Below are 20,084 nucleotides of genomic sequence, written 5' to 3' on the forward strand. Positions count from 1 at the left end.
GGAATTGATGGGGTGGAGGTGAGGAAGGGGAGGGATGGGGGGAGTTAATGAGGAGCTGAAGGGGGCTGAGGGGGGTTTGGGGTGTGAAAATGGCCTGGAAGAAGTAGGGGGTGATGAGGGATGTAGGGGGATTTGTGGCAAGAAGCGGGGGCTGAAGGGAGATTTGGGGCGTGAAAGAGGGGTGTGGGTGGGATAATGGGTGGGTGGGGATATGGAGGTATTGGTGGAGAGGTGGGGACTGGACCGTGGGTGCTAATGGCTCAAACAATCCACCTGGGGCTTTGCTAGCGCTGCACAGAGCGGCCTCGCAGGTGCAGAGGCTACAAACTGGGTTTGCAGATAAGGGAAGAGGCTGATAAGAGGCAAATCCTGCGATGTGGATTTTATCATGCCCATGTCCCCCCTCGCGGAATAGCTGAGCTGTGAAAACTCCGTTCCGAAGTACGGGGACAGCCACACCTAAGATGAAGGTACCCATCTCGACGGATGGGCCGTAATTAACTCAACCCCGCTCACTTGGAGACAGCTGCGACATCTCAGAAGGTGTCAAGGGTCCCCAGGTGTCCCGTGATCCACAAAATTATCGGGTGTGAAGCTCCCCGCCCCAGGGGAGCTACAGGGGATGTTCCCACGCAGCCTCAGCATAACATAAACCCCAGGGGCCTGGTGTGTGCTGGATTCTGTCCTTCACCACTCGATGGGGGTAGTCTGCAATCACCACCCCGGCAAGGCACCGGGAGGACTCGAAGGGGAACAACGGAACATCACTGAAATCTACAAAGTAGTGATATTTTTTTCTGCTTAGTCTGTTTCTCTGTCACTTTCTCTCCGCCCTCCTATCTTCTCCCTCTCTCCCCCTCGCGTTTACAGTTAAATAAAAATCCATACTATTGACTTTGGTGTATGGTGTCGTTTACCCCTTATTTCAGAGGTATCTAATAATTTTTAACAGTTGGATCTTAACAACCATGTGTGTCCATGTCGAGTGTAACCCTGCCCGTGAGCCCCACACCGCCACAGGGCAGTCTGGGGGTGCAAAGGGGGGACACGGTCACACCTCTGCTGCTGTGTGTGCCCACGGCGGCCGGGGACAGCGACAACGGGAGTGTCACACACCCAGCACCAGGCCCGGGCTTTTCCCAGCACTTGCTCAGTCAAGGAGGAAATGGAGAGACACGGTTTCGGGGCAAAACAAACATCAGCACCGTACAAAGCAAATCGCCTTTTAATACATCGCCAGACACAGGGGGTGAGGCTCCGGACAGCTCTTTTCTCCTCAGCACCTTCCGGCTGCCACCAGCAGCACAAAGAAACCACGGAGTGGAAAATGAGACGCTGCCACCAGAACAGACTTTATCTGCACGGCCACGAGGTACAGAGAGATCAGACACCAGGGACAGCACAGGGGGGTCTGTCACGGCCCCAGGCAGGGGCTGGGTCTGTCGTGGCCCCAAGCAGCAGAGCCCCCACGCCAAGGCCCATCTCTTGCAGGACTGGGAGCCCCTGGCACACCCCAGCACCGGCTCACAGGTGTCAGGACAAGGGGCCGGTGAGCAGGGTCCATCCTGCTGCTTTTTGGATCCGGATCGTGGCAAGTCAACTCCTTGCTCAGTCCTAGGTGCTCCTCCAGGCCACTCTAGAGGGGTCCAGCACGTTTCAGCATCGCTCTGCTCCCAGCCTGCAGACAGGAGCTGGACCTTTCCCAAGCCCCATCAGCTGAGGCAAAGCTGGACAAGAAAAAAGAGACCCAGGGAGATGAGGCCACTCCATACCAGGACACGTGAGCTTGCTGCTGGCCCTGCACTAATTACCTGATTTAATTTGCTTGGTAAACACTTAACACTGGTGTGTGAGGCAGATGTGCCTCTCAGGGTGATGGGTGCATGAGGGGAAGGTGTGAATGTCCCCAACCACTCTGATCTCTCTGACCCAACGCTCCGAGCCAGCATGGTCTCAAATCAACCCCATCCTCCCCAGTCATTGCTTATTTTGTGGGTTTCCCTGATGGATCTGCCAGAATTTGCCCCATGGTGGGGAAAACAACAATTAATTCACATCTTAGGTTACAAATATAGAAAAGAAAGGGAATTCAACAAAGTGGTTGTGCTGGGCTGCAGGCCAATGGTTTGAGGGGCACCAAGTGGGTCTGAAATGGAGAGGCAGCCAGTGGTCACTGCACGCCTCCCTGCCTTTCCTTCCTGCTGCTTTGGCAAAACCACAGGGGGAACCCCCATTGTTCCTCTGTCCCATGGCACTGCAGAGCACAGGAGAGGAAGGCAAGGACAAGCCAGTGACAAATCCAAGGGGAGTTTGGCTGGACCTTTGCCACCCTGCATCCCAGAAAGGTCACAACCGCCTGGTACCCACCTCTCCCAAATTCCCCTGGAACGCTGCTGGAAAGCCCAAACCCCTGAGGTGCCTCCACTCCCACCAACTCCACCTCCCACTGAGACCCTTCAATGGTGCTGAGCTCCTCAAAGTGCTTGGTAACACCTTTTCCAAAGGATTTGGGTGGTCTCTGGAGGAGATGGAGAACACAGGAGGGAGAGAGGCTCAGGCAGGCAGAGATGATGCAAGGGACCAAACAGCAACATGACAAGGGTGGTCCACACACGTGGGAGATGGGGAGACCACATTGTTTTGTTGAGAAACAGCAGTTCAGTGGTACCTGCCTGTGAGACAGCAGATCCATCTGCAAGAGGCTGCCTCAAGCCCGTGGATGTGCCAGCAAGCAGGGTCTTTCCTCGGACCCAAGGGCCCGCAAGCCTCCCCAGTGGCACAGCTGTATCTCCCTGAAAGACTTCTCATGGAACAAGAAGTCCAAACCACTTCATCTTAGACTGCCTGACAGCACTGGAAGACAAAATCCTGAGAGACCAGGGAGCACGGGGCGCCACTGGCAGGTATGAGAAGAGCTCACAGCTGCTGGTGGCTTTCCAAGACAGGGATCCTGGCTCACAGTGAGCTCCAAACCAGGCTGCCCACAAAGGATGGTGTGGCTGCCCCCCTGGCAGCCCCTCGCTCCCTCCACAGGAGCCGGGCACCCCTCAGGTCCTGCAGCCCTCGCACCTCACCTTGAGCTGGATCTCACAGGCACAGAGGGGCTGCCCAGCTGAGCAGGGAACTGATGGGCAGCCAGGGCCCTGCCCGGAGCACGGGGGTGCTCCTGCACCCACCTTCACAGGGAGAGCTGCTGAGCACCTTGCAACCGAGCCTGGTGAGGAGCAGGGTGCTCCAGGGTGGTTCTCAGCGGGGCAAGGCAAAGCGCCTGGCTGCTGGGGAAGGGGTACTTTAGAAGCATCCCTCAGGAAGTTGCTCTTGTGCCTAAAAAGGCCATTTCCATACTGGCACTCGGGCAGCACAACGCAGCCCATCTGCTGGGCGCTGGGATCCGTGCTGGAGCCCAGCAGGAGCCCGCTGTGGTGCACTGGCCCTGCCCCATGGCTCCTCTGAGGGGCTGCCCCAGCCTGCGGGAGCCACAGCTGTGAGAACCACTTGTCCTCTTGCAGCACTGCCTGCTCCCCTTCCCAGGAAAAGCTGGGCTCCGCATGGGCTGCCAGGGGCTGTTTGGGGCAGCTGCCGTGCCCTGGCAGCTGCCTGGCTCCTAAGGATGCTCGTGCAGGGAGAGCAGCCTCCGCATCACGGAGGTTCCCGTCCCCGCAGAACAAGGACTGGGGCAGGCCCTGGGTAGGGCAAGGAACAGCCTGGGAGGGGGGTGGCAACCACAGCCTGGCCCCCAGGGAGCTCTCAGGGCTGCCAGCTGGCAGAGTTTGGGGCTCCATGTGCATTCCTGGCAGCTTCCAGCTGCTTCGGAGCTATGGTCATCCAAGCCTCCGATGGGCAACTGGCTGGGTTTGCCTGGAGGGGGACACTGTGCCAGAGAGTCACCAACGTGTTAGAGTGCAACGGGGGTGGGCAGCCTGAGTCTGGCAGCTGGCACCCAGGCTGGCTCTGAGCAGCAGGAACAGTGTTATCTACAGGAGCAGAGGGGCTGGCTTCTGCCTGAAACCCCTGGTTTGCCAGCTGAAGTGCTGCCGAGGGTTTGCTGCTGGAGACAGGGACACCCAGCACAGTCCCTGCCACCGGCCCAGCTGGGCTAAACGGGACCTGCTGCTCTGGCTGGGCAGAGCTGCCCTCAGAGGTGACAGAGACTACAGAGCCCACAGCCCCATGGCCTCCCCGTGTGCCCAGTGCCCGGGGCTGTGCTGGGAACGCTGGATCAGCTGCCCAGCAGCGCGGGAAGTGAGCCACAGCACTGTTTTCCTCACGGCAGCGTGGGAAGTCCGGGCTCTTCCCAGCACCCTCCCTGAGGAGCATCTGCTCCACACAGGATGTCACCCTGGTGCCCGGCCTCCCGCCAAGCCGCTGAGCTGGCGGCTCCTCCTCTGCCCCCAAGCTGAGCAGAGCCTCCTCCCACTGCTGCAGCTCGGTGTTGTCCCCACCGAGGCTCTGGCAGACGTTTCTGTCCACCTCGCTCTTCTCAAAGAGGGCTTCGATGACCACCAGGAGGGAGTCGCTGTCCTCCTCGGCATTGCTGATCTCCTCATTCTGGCTCAGCCCATCAGGCTCAGGGATCAAACCTGGCAGGGAGAACTGAGGCACGTTATCGGCATGGGAACTGTATATGGATGCATCCTGCTTCATCATGGCCCCAAGCAGAGAGTTGGGGTCCACCAAGCGCTGCTCCGAGTTGGAGTTTGCTCGCGTCTGCAACTCCTCCTTGGCTTGGAATGAGTCCAAGAACCCAGGAAGGTCATTCCCATACAACACTGCTTCCCCTGTGGCAAAGCTGAAGGGCAGCTGCAGGTTTCTCTTCCGGAGATGTTCCTCCCCTTCTTCATTCCTTCGGTGTGGAGGGAAAAAGAGATGGAAACAGCATGAGCAACTCCTCCAGGCCAGGCAAAACCACCCTTCTGACAGCAAGGGGGAACTCACAGCCCTGCCCTGGCTTTTGCAGAGGAAAAGGGGGCTGGATTGGGCTGGCTACAAGAGGGCTCTGGGGAGCCCACGGGGAGGTCTGCATGACTCAGGGAAGGGCTGCTCCTCCCAGGCAGGAACACGTCCACAAGCACCTCCTCAGAGCCAATTCACTCACACTGCAGGAGGACAAATGCTGCAAAGGGCCGACCCCAGCTACCCTTTCCTCCACCCTCATGGCCCCTGCGTGCCTTGGGCAGCCCCCCACGGCCAGAGCAGGTGAAGAGGGCCAGCAATACTCACGACAGGGCTCGCTGGCGGGCGATGATGCAGTCGGGCCTGTCCCCTTTGTACACCAGCCGTGCGTTGGCCTGCACCCACACCCAGCCGCCCCTCTTGGTCAGCAGCCGGAACACCGTCAGCCCGCTCTCCCCCGTCTTCATCACTGGGACAGGGACACAAGAGAGCTGCCACAGACAGCGTTCCTCCACAGAGGCAGACAAATGACACGTGCAAGATGCCACGAGGTTGAGCATCGCCTCGTGCCCGTGCTACGGGGGTGGGCGATGTACGGTGCTGTGTCTCTGCCAGCTCCCCGAGCTCATCCAGGAGGAAGAGCCTTTATCACAGCTACTCCAGCCCCCGGACACACAGCACCAAGGAGCAATAGTACAGCCAGGCCAGAGCCATGAGGGACCCCACAAACACCCCCCAACAGCCCCCAGCACTCACTTCTCACGTGGTGCTCTGCGCAGTGCATCATGTCGGCCGCGTGCACAAACTGGTATCCAGATCCCCTCCTGCACAGCTCCATCTCCGTGTATCCCAGGACAACCTTCCCCCTGGAATCAGCACAGGAATGCAGTGACACCAGGGGTGCATCCCCCACAGCTGCCCCCGTGGCCAGACCTCCAGTTTGGGTGGGAGCTCCATGTTCCACAAAACCCCCTAAACCGTGTCAGACAAGAATTGCTGGTACCCCATTAACCTGATCCCCGTGTTACTAGGGGCTGCAGCAGAGGGACAAAAGCATCAGGCCACAGGAGCCAGGTCAGGTGTTCCTTGTCCCCACCAGGCCTAGTTTTCAGTTCAGCACCAGGGGTTTTGCCATGGGGAAAGTGAGAGGTGCCTTACCGGGAATCACAGGCCATGGGAGTGAAGTCCAGCTTGTGCTTTGTCTGGAAGATCAGCGTCTTGGTCCGGAGCTCCAGGATGGACAGAGGCTGGAGGAGCGTTGCAATGGCAAAGAGAGCAACTGGGGACTTGTCTGCTGCTGACTTGTGCTGCCCAAGAAGGACCTTCAGGCGCCCGCGGAAATTCAAGGCCTTACAGGGGATTAGAAAACGTGGGTGTGAAGCAAACAGGGTGGTGGGAACTGGCTGTGCTCCCATCCCCATGGGACACAGGTGGCTCTGGGGGAACATCCTGCGGGCACAGGGGGAGCAGGGGCGTGTCCCAGCATTACCAGGAATCCCGAGGAGTTATCCAGCAGGCAGCGGAAGCGGCAGGTGAAGCTCCTCTCCACGAAGGACTGCTTCTCAGCGTGGAGCTGCTGGGGGCTGGCCAGCAGCGGCTGCTCAGCGGGAAAGGCTGGAAAACCAAAGGGAAAGGGAAGCTTTCCAAGCTGTGCTGCGCACCCTGAGCTCACGGCTCAGAGGTGCTGGAGTGAAGCCCGGTGTTCCCGCAGGGATCACCCCCGCACTCACTGTCAGCAGCGGGCAGCGGGCTCCTGTGCAGCTGGCGGCGGAAGGCGGCCCTGTCGTCTGCATGGATCAGCTCGTACACGCTCTGGTAGATGAGATCCGACTGGAATGACACAAGGGAATAGTGTCCACTCCTGGACAGCCTGGCAGAGGTGTCTGGAGGAGAGGACATGACAGGAGGTCTCTCTTCGTGGGCACTGAAAGTGCAGGGATGGAGTGTAAAGAACAGGCAAACACCGCAAGGCCTGTGTGCTGTGTGCAGAGTGAGGGCCAGGAGTGGCTGCTCTTTTAGGGATGCATCAGGAAGGAGGAAAAGGGATCTGCCAGGGGAAATCTTGGGAATGGCTAAGAGCTTTCTAGAAGCAGTAGAAACAACGATGTCCAGGTAACCCTGGCTGCTCAGGACTGCCTGCTTCCCCAGCATTCCCTCACCACAGCCAAGCAGAGCTTTCCAGCCTCTTCCCCACACTGTCGAGGCTGAGGTTCTCCTGGTGTTCCTCAGCCCTTCCACGGATGTTTCACACTGCCTCTGGCTTGCAGTCCTTAATGGGAAGGAAACTCCAGCTCCTTCCCTTGCCACAGGAGCTGCTGCCCTTTGGGAAGCTTTGCTCCCCATCTGCACCTCCTTCCCAGACCAGGACTGCATCCGTCTGTTTCCAGCCAGGAAAACACAGTGCTCACCTGGTGGAAGCCCAGGTAGTCCTGCACAGTAGGGGAGATGTAGAAGATGTAGCCGTCTCCAGTCACGGCGATGACAAATCCATTGAGTGCCTGAAAGCAAAGGTTCAGTCCAGAGTTACTCTCCCAGCTTCAATCCAGCTGCTGGAAGATGAAATCCCCCAGCTGTTTCTTGAGCATCCAGGGACAGGAAGGGACCTTCCTCCTCAACAAGGAGCCCCACAAAGAAGGACAGCACCTGGTAACCGTGCAAGACTCAGTTCTGTGGAGGTTTTTGTTCCCAGCATGAGCAATGATCCAAGCTGGACCGACCACTTTCTCCAAACCCCTCACGGAAGCCCCTCACACTGCAGGGCAGCTCCTGCATCAGGAGGGGCCAGCTAAGGAGAGGTTTCATGGGGGACCTGGAGTTGGTTTCCTCCTCTCCAGCTGGGAATAGCTACACTCTTCTGCGGCTCTGCTTTGGACACGATGATCCTTGTGGGTCCCTTCCAGCTCAGGATATTCTATTATTCTGGTGACCATTTCAGGCTGATTTCCCCCAAAAGTGAAGCACTGCACTAGAATGTAACTCTTGCCCCCTGCTCTTGACTGTAGTATTTCTTGACTGTTTAATTTATTAGTGAATAGAAGGAGAGAAATTAGGAAAAGAACACCCTAAATGGAAACCTTGTGCACAGATCCAGCTTGCTGAGGGAGCAGACCCTTCCCTTTGTGTGCTGCAGCCCCTGAGGGATCCCGAGTCAGAGCTTTCTGCAAATCACAGTATCTGATTAAAATGATCTTTGTGGGGGGAAAAAAAAAAGCCACCAGACAGCTCAGCTGGGGCATTTCTGTCACAGTAACACCTCATAAGCTCTCCAGATGCCTTCAGTCACCCGGGGCTGCCAATGCTCCAGTGGCTCAGCAAATTGCCATCACATGGTGCAAGTCCAAACCCCTGGAGAGCACTCAGGAGCAGCTCCACGCAGGGACTGGGGCAGCTCCTCCGTGCCTGTCACACTTGCAGACAGTGGAGGACCTCGTGTGGTCCAGGAGTCACTGCCAAAAGTCACACTGAGCTCCCAGGAGTCACTGCCTCACCAAAATCCCACATGGAGGCTCCTGCTGGGAGTCTGCTCACACTGCCTGCTGCCTGCAGGGCTCTGCAGGAACAGGGCTGAAGCGACCAAAGTCAGGCTTAAGGAGAGCCAAGCATCCATCTGCTGGTGTTTGGAGAGGTGGGAGCAGAGGACTGAAGGCCCAGAAAGCCTACAAGAGAGCTGGAGAGGGCATGGAGGGATAGGACAAAGGGGCTTCATGCTGCCAGAGGGCAAGGATAGATGGGATATTGGGAAGGAATCCTTCCCTGGGAGGGTGGGCAGGCCCTGGCACAGGGTGCCCAGAGCAGCTGGGGCTGCCCCTGGATCCCTGGAAGTGCCCAAGGCCAGGCTGGACATTGGGGCTTGGAGCACCCTGGGCTAGTGGAAGGTGTCCCTGCCATGGCAGCTCATCAGAAGTTGTTTTAAGGTCCCTCCCCACCCAAACCTTCTGGGATTCTGTGAAAGCCCAGGCACAGGAGATGCCAAGAACACGGAATGATTAAAGGTCTTGCACAGACTCGCCCTGCAGCCCCAGGGAGCAGCATGCTCCTAAGCTGATGTGCCCAGATGCTTGTCCAGCAATCAGCCTTTCCATGGGACCCTTCTATGCCAGGCCCTTCCAGCTCACATTTGTAAGTGGCAGCCCAAAGCAGCAGCGTTGTGGGAGGCTGGTTCACCTTGTCCTCATGCTCTGAGCTTCACTGACAGCTGCTCCACGAGACACACGCTGGCCTTTCTGCAAAGCAAAGCCCCCGCTTCCCACTGCTTTTGTCCACCACTGTTTTCCAACACCCATCTGCCCTTCTTTTCTCCCCCACAACCTGCAAACCAAAGCTGGGCTTTTCCAATCCCAGGCAGGCTCTGAACTCATCCCTAAGGAGCTCATGCAATGCCCCAGGCAGGGCAAGGAGCTCCTGGAGGATGTTTTGTCCCACAGCTCTCAACATTCTCCTCTTGGCCTTTGCTGAAGATAAGGAACTAACCCAGCACCTTGGAAACTACTCAGGGATCAATGCCTACACCACCATGTGATATCCCTGAACCTCTTGGCTGGGATGGAGCTTGTGTCCATGAGCTGTAGGAATCAAAAAGGGCAGCACACTGCAGTGGGGATGAGAGGGAATGGTGGGAATGGGGATCTGGACCCATCCCAGCCAGGCAGCATCACTGGTCTCTGTCCCTAGGAATTCAGTGCCTGCAGGAATCACAGCAAAGTGGCCCTGGGCAAGGCAGGGTCTCCTCTCACTCCACAAGCTCCAGAGCTGCTTGGGGGCACCCCAACTGACCAAGCCACAGCACCATACCTGGAGCAGCAGCTCCCCCTCAGGAAACAGCTCCGTGTCACCCCGCAGCTCCATCCACCTGTCCCCTCCTGGGGCTCTGGGCTGATCCACGCAGCTGCCAACCTTTGGAGCTGTAGCTGCAAGTGAGAAGGCAAGAAATCAGTGTGGAAGGGGCAAGCCAGGAGCCTCCCCCTCCTTTTTCCCCCCCCAGGGCTGCTCATGCAGCTGTTGGATGCCCGTGGACCCAGCGTGGAGGAAGGTGAGACCATCAGTGGGAACTGATGCCCATTTACGGAGCCATGCCCAACTGCTCGAGGCTTCCTCCAAGACATTATTTCCTTGCTTGATCCCGTCTCTGGGAAACCTCACTTCTGCCAGGGTGTGAGCCAGAGTGCAGAGGACAGAGGGGAGCTGGTGCTCTGGGCTGCCCAGGCTGGGGAACACCACCCAACACAGCCAGGAGGCTTTGGGTTAGAGCCTGGCAGAGCTGGAGTTGGCTCCAAGCCACCCCAGTGGGGTGCTCTGTCTGCTCTGGTGCCCTTCAGGGTTGAAGAAAGACAGAGGCAAACCTTCCCAAAGCACCTGAGATGTCACCAAAGCACCCATATTTGTTTTCTCCCTCCCAACTGTGGCTGCTTGGAAGCAGATCAAGAGTTGGTGGCCGTGGCACTCCCAGTGACACCTGAGAGCTCTTGGCTCCCAGGACTCCACCTCCCAGGCTGATTCAGGTGCTGCCTCATGCTTCAGCACTGGATGCCTTCAAGGCAACACCCCTGGGTGCAGCCAGCATGAAACCTCCTGCTGCCCTGGTTGTGGGACCTCGAGTGTCAGGGAACAGGAATGGGGACAGAGGCTCCCAGGGACATCCCCAGTGTGGTCCTTTATCTGCTGATTTTTATTGAAAAGCTCAATTCGAACTCAGCTTCCAGCAAAAGGATGATTTTCAAGGCATGTTTTGTGCCAGCTCAACAAAAAAAAAAAAATCACAGAAAAGCTCAAAGCAGCTCCTGTGTAGGAACCACCCCACGTCTGCCACCACCACCAGCTCCTGCAGCTCCCTGGGGTCTGACAGAGCTCACATATCCTGTGTGATCCACATCCCAGGAGCAAGCACTGCCCGCCCCATCTCAGCCCTGGGTGTCAGATGGTGCCGGATCCAAAGGGAGAAGATCCTCTGGATGTTGGGGAGCGGTATGAAATGAGGAAGAACCTCAAACCATCCCACACATTTAATTTTCTCCATGGTAGAAGCTCTCACTTTACCACTGAAATGTTTTAAAGGTTTGTTTGGTTTCTTCCCTGGTAGCACCAAGGTCAAAGGCAAAACGATTTGGAACCTAAAGAAGTTTCACATGCCACTGCTGATCTGGGACATTTTGCTCTGCAGCAAACCATCAACGTGCCAAAGCGTTTTCCCTGATGGGCTGGCACATTTGGATACAAAACAAATTTGGAGCCAAAGCCTCCCTGGGATGTATTTACACCTGGAGCCTGAGTGACAACAAGAACCCGCCCACGGAGGCTGTCAGCAGCCAGGGCATGGATCCAGGTAGGGTCAGGGTAATTAGCTGCAGGTCTTGCACAGGATGACACAAACAGCAGTGGAGAGGGTGCTCTGGAACAGAGTCGGCCTCCATCTCCATCACTGACAGAGCTGGGATACTTCTTCCTCCCCCAAGCCTTCAGCGCTCCTTGGAGATGCTCAGGCAGCATCTCCACCTTCTCCATCAGTCACAGCTTCTGCTTTTTTCCATCCTGTGCTGTCAGATCAGCCAGGTCAGGGGATGTGAGACTGCTGGGAAAGGTTGGGAAAGATGAGATTCAACAGGGAGACACCAAGCAAAAAGCCTCCTCACATGACTGCCGTGTGATCCCCAAGGAAAAACATCCCATCTGGACCACATGGCTTCAATTTGCACTCCATGGAGTGTAATAGTTTCAAAATGAAACATCGATTCTTGTTTAAAATTTGATTTCTTTTGAAGGGCTGACTCCTCTCTAAAGCATTGAAACAAGGCAGGCTGGCAGGGGATTTCAAGAAGAAACAAGTTCTTCCAAAATAAAGCTCCAAAAGGGCAGAGAGCTTTTTGAGAGGATGCACATCCTGAGAGCATGTGGTCTCCAGCTCTCTCCCAGCATCCACCAACAGCATCTGCACGGAAAGCTGGGGAGAGGGCTGTGGCTTACAAAATCCAGCAGGAAATACCCATTTTGTGCTCTCCAGCAAAATTTCTTCAACTCTCCCACTGATCTTAGCACGGGGCTTTTAATCTCCCACCAAAGGTGCTCCCTTCCCCTTCTCTCAAACACGGAGCAGTCCATTTCTGCACAGCTGAGCTCAGCAATCCTCCAGAACCTGTCTCCCATGGGGCACACAGTGATGTGGGGAGCATCAGGAGCTCTTGCTCCTGACCTGGGAGAAAGTCTGGAGCATGGAGAGAGGGGAGGAAACTCAAAGAGATGGTGTCTGCCACCAAAGTACTGGTGGTGTGGAGCAGCTGGTGCTCGCATCCAGCCCGGTCCTCGCCATCCACAGCCAATGGCTAAGATGGACTGGGTGGCTGGCAGGAAGAAGAGACGCCCATCAGCTGCCAGGCAGGACAAAGCAGGTGATGAGCTGTATTAAGAGCTGGCTAATTCATCCCATCTAACACACTCCTTCAATGGAGCAGTTGAGACTCACTCAAACACAAAGCAGCTGAGACCACAAACTACTGGGATTAAAGGAAACAGATCCAGCATGTATCCAAGCCATAATATACCCATGGCAACAGAAATAACTGGATAAAAGGACAGTGCACTTTTGCTGTTTGTGCTGTTTTTCCAATCTCCTGCAGTGCATCTTTGACAATTAATGGGAATTAACGTGTGGATGTGGCACTTGGGGACATGGGTTAGTGCTGGGCTTGGCAGTGCTGGGTTAATGGTTGGACCTGATGATCATAGAGGTCTTTTCCAAGCTTAATGGTTCCATAATTCTATGAAAAAGAACGTGGCAAAAGCCATGTGCAGTTACCAGGTAAGTCCCAGGCATTTGCTGGAGCAGTGTGGAGATCACTTACATTTTCAAAGTGCTGGGATAGAGGCTGTGTGTAATTTTTGAGACAGGAGGGGGGAATCCAGCTCTGTCCTGAGCCCCAACACCAGCCAAGCACTGCAGGAGGTTTCCTGCTGCTGGTGTGGTCCCCAAACACTGCAAGGCTTTTGCTCAGCCAGGGAAGATGCCAGGATCAGCAGTTTCCAGCATCAATGAATCAGGATGTGCCCCATACATCCCCAGTATCCTCCTGCTTTGGGCTGGCATTCTTGTCTCTGCAAGGAGGCTCCTAAGCCCTGCAATGGAGCAAAAACGTCAAGCAGGAGAAAGAAGGAAAAAAGAGCAAAATCATCTAATCTCTTCACTTTTCTGCCCATCACATTCCCAAAGAAAAACATGGCAAGGCAGCCATGGAAGCTCAAACACATCCCTTGCCTCTGGCATGGATTTGGCACTGAAAAGAAAAGGTTATTGGTAACAACTCCAGAGCCAGATCTGCTCTCACAGACTAGGTTACACCAGGGGGAGTTGACAAGCTTCACCCAGGGCAAACACTTCTCTTTGAACAGGCTCCAGAGATATCCAAAAACCAGGAGCTCCCAGCTCTTCCAGCAACACCAAGCCACGCACAACCGTTTTCCTCTTGGATCCGATCCCAAACCCTGTCAAATTAGCACCAACCTTTGCCTCAGCTGTTTAGCAAAGGCATGGTGCCAAGCAGAGCAGGCTCGTGCCATCCAAGTGAAACAGACAAATGCCAAACCCCCAGATTACAAACTATTAGGAAAAGTCACTCAGCATTTTCCGGGAACACAGAAATGCCCTGGGGAGCGCAGGCATCCCCAAGTCCACGCCAGCCTCCCCAGCCTGCTTCAAAACCTTCATCCCACACAGTCCTGCAGGATCTTGCCCAGGGACAGACTTGAGCTTGACTCCTTTCACTGCCTCAGTTACTTCAGGCCCAGACCCCTGCAGCTCTGGCTCGTGGTAACAACAAACAAGGAGATGAATACAAAAGCTAATTTAGTGCCGATTGCAGTGAGATTACCCAGGGAGACCTGCTGCCAGCTGCCCTGCAGCGCAGCACTGGGGAGGGATCTGCTGAGAACAGCACCAGAGGTGGGAAAGGACCTGGTGAGAACTCCTAAGCCAAGCCCCTGCTCCAGCCAGGTCAGCTGGATGGGCAGGTACCCCACTGCTCACCATCTGCTAGGAGCTGTTAGATACCTCAAGCTTTGCCAGACTCCAGAGTGTGGTCTCCTACCATGCCAGGGTTTTCCGTGGGTTCTGAAACAGAGTGGGCTAGGTGGGATATTGGAAAGAAATTCTTCCCTGGGAAGGTCATGAGGCTCTGGCACAGATTCCCAGAGCAGCTGTGGCTGCCCCTGGATCCCTGGCAGTGTTCAAGGCCAGGTTGGACACTGGGGCTTGAAGCACCCTGGGACAGTGGAAGGTGTCCCTGCCCATGGCAGGAGGTGGGACTGGATGAACTTCCTTCCAACCCAAACCAGTCTGGGACTCTGCAATCCTCTCTCTTGCAGACCTCCCTGCCTGGTGTCCTAGGAACAGGGCATGGCAGCACATTCCCCAATCACACCGTCTCCACCTCAGAGAGCATTTTAAGCCCCGTTTTCTTGCTCACCCTTGGCAGAGCCACATCTGCAATCCCAGCATCTGCTTCCTTTGTTACAGGAACCGTAGGAAATGAACCCCAGCACGACTCTCCAGCTAGCTGGAGGTTTTCCAAGCCACTCAGCACTAAAATCCATCCAAGCTTTCAGGAGATCTCCCACTTTGCAGCAAGTGGGGCTCCTGTCACACCACAGAGAGCCCAGAGCATCGTGGCAGTCGGCAACACAGACACAAGCTTTTCTCCTTGGGCACTTGCTCTCAAAGAGACAGGGATCAGCGAAGTCACTCCAGATTTGTCTGGGAGACTGTCAGACACAGGTCCAAGTAGCAACCACTGCAAATTGGTTTGCAGACAGGGCTCAGCACAAGTCTGGCAGCGAGGTTCAGTCGTTGTTTGCGCGAGTGACAAAACCTTTAAAGGGCCCTTAAGGCAGGCTGTGATAGCACCAGAGCTGTCACCACAGCCCAGCAGCACTCACAGGCTGGGCCTGATGGGCAAAGCTTGCAGGAGACCAAGCCCTGAGCCCCTGATTTTGCACGGGGAAGACTGAGATACCAGGCAGCAGAGAGCTGTGCAACACCTGCAGCGTCTGCCCCAGGGCACAGAGGAGTTAGAGAGGTGCACACCCTGAGCCAGCCCCTGGAGGCACGGAGGGAGCTCCAAGAGCTTCCCTCTTTGGGCCTGAAGCTTGGCATTTCCAGCAAACTACTAATTAGTCTGGCTTCTTATTAAAGCACAGAGAAGAACATTTAAAAGCAAAGCAGGTTCAGAAGATGATGCGGTGAGTCACTGCCCCGCAATGGAAATGCAGATGACAAGTCCCTTTGCCTCGTACCCACTGTGGAAGCAGGCGCTGATACCAGCACCCAAACCCACTGTGGGTTTGTCCTCTGCTCTGTCCCACCCCAAACACTGCCCCAGACCCTGACGGCTGGCTTCCTACACCCCATTCAACAGGCCTGTTCCCAATCCAGAGGCACACAGTACCCACACCTCAGAAATACCAGAGAAGATGGAGAAGGCTGGAAGCCTCTTCTCAGATTTCTCCTTGGTGTAAGCAGTCAGACAAGATGCAGGCAACACAGCAAAGCTCCACTCAAGGGCTGGAGAAACGCAGCACACGGGAAAAGGGAGCCTCAGGGCATCACCCTGAGCCCACTGTGCAATTGGTCTCTCAATTGCCTGGAGATAAGGCAATCACCACTCTATCAAAATATCCATCTCTCTCCTGCCTGGAGATAAGGCCGGGCCTGGGCTGTGGATGGGAAGAGGACAGGGATGCTCCCCAGGCAATGCCACACTCTCCTGCTGCAAGAGAGGAGCCTGCACGAAGCAGAGGACAGCAAAACTGAAGCAGAAGGCAGAGCACAAGGGGTGCCACCACGGCCCCCAAAATGCCCGACAGGACACACCAGGAGCTGTGCTGTAACCTGCAGCTGGCACCGGTCTGCATCAGGCACAGCTGGGACCCAGGGCCACCCTGATGAATCGCTGGGATGATGTGAAGTCAAACAAGATGAATGTCAGGGCAGAGCAAGGGGAAGGAGCTGGAAATCAGAGGCAAGTGGCCAGATGGGAGTAATTGGCCAGGCAGAACTGGGCTCCAGAACCCCTGCAATGCCAAATGCTTTTCCAGAGCAGCTCTCACACTGGGAAGCACACACTGAGCACATCCAGCAGGAACCAGCTCCTGCTCGGAGGCACAGGTCCCATCTGGAGAGTTTGGCACAGGAGTCTCCTCCTGGAGCCCAGCATCCCAGCTGGAGAGGGCCCTGGGAGGGCCCCAGAGGAGCGGGCAAGAGGGAAAAGCCAAGGGAGCCAAGTTTATCCAGACTGCAGCGGGGAGAAGACACAATGGGAGCCTCTAAATATAAAAAGCTCTGCTGCCTTCCTACCCCACATGCTCTGCCTTCCCCAGTGTCCATCACCCACTCCAAGGAGCCCACGTCACCACACAGGGAGCACGTCCCTGCCCGCACGTGCTGGTGTCTCCTGGGAATGTGGCGACTGCCCCCAGCCAGGCTCTGCACCATATCTGTGTTATAATTTATTAAATGTACTGTAACTGTAACAATAAAGGGCTGAAGAAGAATAGGGAGGGGGGAGAAGGAATATGGAAGAAATGTAAGAATACTGAATATGGAATAAGTAAGGAAATAGAGAATATGGAATATAATAAAAGGGAATATGTAATATGTATTATATTATGCAGTTTCGATTATTTAATTAATTTAATTTTAAATTGCCATTCCAGTTAGATGAGGGCAATGCTGCTGTTCAACAAGACACACTTTTACCCACCTTTCCCTTCTTCTCCATAGGCTGGTGGGAGCGGGACACAAGAGGGGTTTTGGACATAAAGGATGGCTGCTAATGAAATGGAAGAACTTTGCAGGAGGTCTCAGCTGCTGGGCAGGCCCCCAGGCTGCTCCCTCCATCCATGGTGACATTTTCCTGCCAGTATCAACATCCAAGGGCCCGCTCCCACAACTCACCATCATCCTACCTTCAGGAAACACAACCTTCCATCCCAAAGCTTGGGGTGGGACACGAGCTGTGCAGCGGGGATTGATCCCAGGGGCTCTTCCCCCCTCCCAGCACGGCCACTCACCCATCAGGTAGCTCTTCACCTTCAGGTAGCCCACGGCCAGCCGGAGGATGGAGAGTTTATCCAGCCTGGAGCGCACATCCTCGGGGAAGGGCAGCAGCCCCGTCAGCTTGTTCAGCTCTTGGTTCAGCCGGTCCCGGTGCCGCTTGGAGGGGTTGGACTTCCCACCCTCGGGGGGGGGTGGTTTGGGGCTGGAAGAGGCAGAGGAGAGGTTCATCAAACTGGGGTTGTCCAACAGGCTCTCTCCAAACCCAGCACTGGCTTTGGGGCAGCCACAACAGTGAAATGGCTGGGGGCCCTTTCCAGAATGGTTTGGGTGGGGAGATGCCTTAAAGCCCATCTCATTCCACTCCCTGCCATGGGCAGGGACACCTTCCACTATCCCAGGCTGCTCCAAGCCCCAATGTCCAGCCTGGCTTTGGGCACTTCCAGGGATGGGGCAGCCATAGGGCAGAATGAGATGAGCTTCAAGGTCCCTTCCAACCCAAACCATTCTGGGATTCTATGACTTAAACAAGGATATCTCATAGGGTGGTTGTCGTGGTTGAGCAGCACTTTGAAAATAGCCTCTCTTTAAAAAAAAAAAAAAAAAAGTTGATGTAAAAAGTTTTGTTTTCTTCCAATATTCTGATTTCTGACCCTTTCAGTGGGCATTTCCAAACTAAACAGCATTTGCTGCCAAACTTAGGCCCCAAGGGCAACCCGCAGCCTGCAGAAGGAAGTGTCCAGGAGAGCAGCCCTCCCCTGCCTGAAGCCTGCACGAGGTCCCACTGCTATCAGCTGCAGCTATTTCACCCACTCCAGCCGAAACCCCAGCACAGCAGCAAGGTTAATAATTTAAACGAGTCTTGGATCACACCCTGTCTCCTTCATTTTTGAATGCCAATCTGAATTCTGTAGCTCAAAGAAAAACCCTTCAGACCCCCCCGGCTCCGTATCTCACTCGGCTGCATCCCCTAACACGCACCTCGTTTGGTTTGATGTGATTTGTCTAACCACAAACTCCCTCTCCGCAGGCACCCTCGCTTCAGGAAGGAGCTCTGGATAACAGGATCTGCCAGTATTTAGCAGCAATTTAAGCTCTCTCCTCTACCACCACTCTTCAATCTCATCTGGCAGGGCTGCTCGCATGTGTGACACGAGAGGAAATGAGCATTAAATGAAATGCTCTGAGGTGCCTGTTGAATTTTCAGATCAGAGGAAGATTGAGGGGTCTTCTAAGGATGAATGGAAAATTGTGGCATTTCCCTAGGAAAGCTCAGTCCTGCTGGGTTGTAAGAGCAGCACCAGGAGGAATATCCCCTCTCGCAAGGAGGCTGGCACAACGCAGCTCCAAACTTGTCCACACAAGCTGGGTAAAACACACTGGCACCAGGGCTCTTACAAAGCTTAAACACTTTTGAAATCACAGTCACGCACCAGGAAGGAGCAAAATTAAAACAGTTTTCCTTTGATGCTGATTAAAAAAAAAGGTGAAAAAAATTAGGTTGAGATTCCTCAGGTATCCTTTAAAGTCCTCTGGCCACTCACCATCCAAACCCAGCCCCAAACAGGCAGAAAGAAGAGAAAATGAGACTGGAGGTGAGCACGGCAGTGGGCAAAACACTGAGGTGTAAGAGAATCTCTGGGATAGCCTGGCCAAGCACTGAAACCCCTCTGGCTGAGGCACACGGGGTGACACAGCCAGCAGCAGGTGACCCCAAGGCTCAGGGTGGACACCCCAACACCTCTGTTCCTGCATGTGCCAGCTGCAGCACGCAGGGTGCTCCATGGCCAGCCTGGAGAGAGGGGGTGACAGTGAGGAAAATGCCTCGTGGAAACAGTGAAGCTCGGTCTGTACACTCAAAACCTGTTCAAATTCCCTTCCCTTTGGCCCAGTGGTTATGAAGCAATGCTGTGGGGTTCGTGGTGAAGCTGGTGACCCCCGTGCCGAGGGAAAGCTCAGCTCCCAGCGGGGCAAAGGCTGTGCTGCTGCTGAGGTTTGTTTTTCCCCAGCTGCCCTTTGAACGGGAACCCAGTAGGAAGCGTATCCCTTCTGCAAGCTGGCAAGTACCGAGTGAGATCATTCCCGACAGTGGAATTGCCTGAGCTGATCTATTGTCTCCTAATTTTTATTAATACATTTTTTTTAATAAGGAAAAAGCCCTGAGCAAACTGGAAAGGGGCTGGAGAAGCCCCTCAGCCCATCCTCCCCATTCCATCCCATCCGGCTGGCTGCACATCCCACTGCCACCAGCCCTGCTCCGCCTGGCCTCTCCCAGCAGGATCCTGCTCCAAGACCTGAGCGGTCACAGAGAAAAAGAATCTCTTCCCCATTCCCGAGGCTGACCTTGCAGAACCGGGAACGAGGGCCCTTCTGCTCCAAAGAGACACCTTCTTCTGCACCCTGAGCCAGCCCAAACCCTCAGGCTGGTATTCCAGAGGACTGGAATCACTGCTCCGAGATGAACAGGAGCCAGGTTTAGGGTAAAACAATTACTCTTCATGTTTCCACAATACGACTCCCAGATAAATACCCAAGAGAGGCTCAGGGTCACCTCACCACAGGTTTAAAGTGTTGATGTTCCCTCCTTCATCCCAGGCTTGGACTCAGCTCCTCCATCTCCTTCCCCACAGCCTCACAGAAGTACATATCCACTTTTTTTTCCTATACACCTGGAAAATCTGAGGTAAAACAAGCTGAGGGGACTTGGGAGCTGGGGAAGGCACGGGGGAGGCAGGAAACACTGGGGACACGCTGAGGGGGATGTTATGCAACAGCTACTGAGCGGCGTGGTAATTAATAATTAAGGAATTGAGATGCTTTGGTAATTACTAATTGCTGTGTGTTAGATTCAGGCAGGCACCAAAACATAGCCCAGCCCGCAAATCACTGCTGAGCAGCTCAAACTCTCCAGCGAGCTTCCTCACCGGGATGCAGGACAAGCATCTTCGGGATTTCTGCTTTCCCACCAGCGTGCCAGAGCCGACACAGCGTTAGCTCCAATTAACCCTAATTAAAACCGAGTAACCCAAGCATGCTGCTCCCTTTTGCATTCCCAGCGCTCGCACCAGAGCGGCTCCAGGCACTTCCCCAGAACCAGCTGGGCTCCCGCTGCCCGCTTTTCGCTCGCCCTCCCCGGTCCCACGCCCCCGCCCCGGGG

At 55.3% G+C, this 20,084-nt stretch overlaps 2 protein-coding genes across 2 annotated transcripts in view; one reads left to right on the forward strand and one right to left on the reverse strand.

Moving 5' to 3' along the window:
- Positions 1 to 1,202: 1,202 nt before the first annotated feature.
- The window catches only part of LOC103621860, a 21,221-nt gene continuing 2,339 nt past the window's right edge, over positions 1,203 to 20,084 (reverse strand). Inside the window, 10 exon segments of the mRNA XM_017743396.1 lie at positions 1,203 to 3,791; positions 3,793 to 4,843; positions 5,221 to 5,362; positions 5,650 to 5,759; positions 6,052 to 6,242; positions 6,383 to 6,507; positions 6,624 to 6,723; positions 7,302 to 7,391; positions 9,685 to 9,800; positions 16,945 to 17,132. Coding sequence (XP_017598885.1) covers positions 3,048 to 3,791; positions 3,793 to 4,843; positions 5,221 to 5,362; positions 5,650 to 5,759; positions 6,052 to 6,242; positions 6,383 to 6,507; positions 6,624 to 6,723; positions 7,302 to 7,391; positions 9,685 to 9,800; positions 16,945 to 17,132 — 2,857 coding nt within the window. The 3' untranslated portion in view covers positions 1,203 to 3,047.
- NDUFA10 (NADH:ubiquinone oxidoreductase subunit A10) overlaps positions 8,407 to 20,084 on the forward strand; it is a 41,668-nt gene continuing 29,990 nt past the window's right edge. Inside the window, exon 1 of the mRNA XM_017743397.1 lies at positions 8,407 to 8,411. The gene's annotated coding sequence lies outside the window, so the exon portion shown is untranslated. The remainder of the gene's footprint in view (positions 8,412 to 20,084) is intronic.

This window comes from Corvus brachyrhynchos, unplaced genomic scaffold, assembly GCF_000691975.1.
Source record: "Corvus brachyrhynchos isolate BGI_N302 unplaced genomic scaffold, ASM69197v1 scaffold79, whole genome shotgun sequence".
In the NCBI taxonomy this organism is placed as follows: domain Eukaryota; kingdom Metazoa; phylum Chordata; class Aves; order Passeriformes; family Corvidae; genus Corvus; species Corvus brachyrhynchos.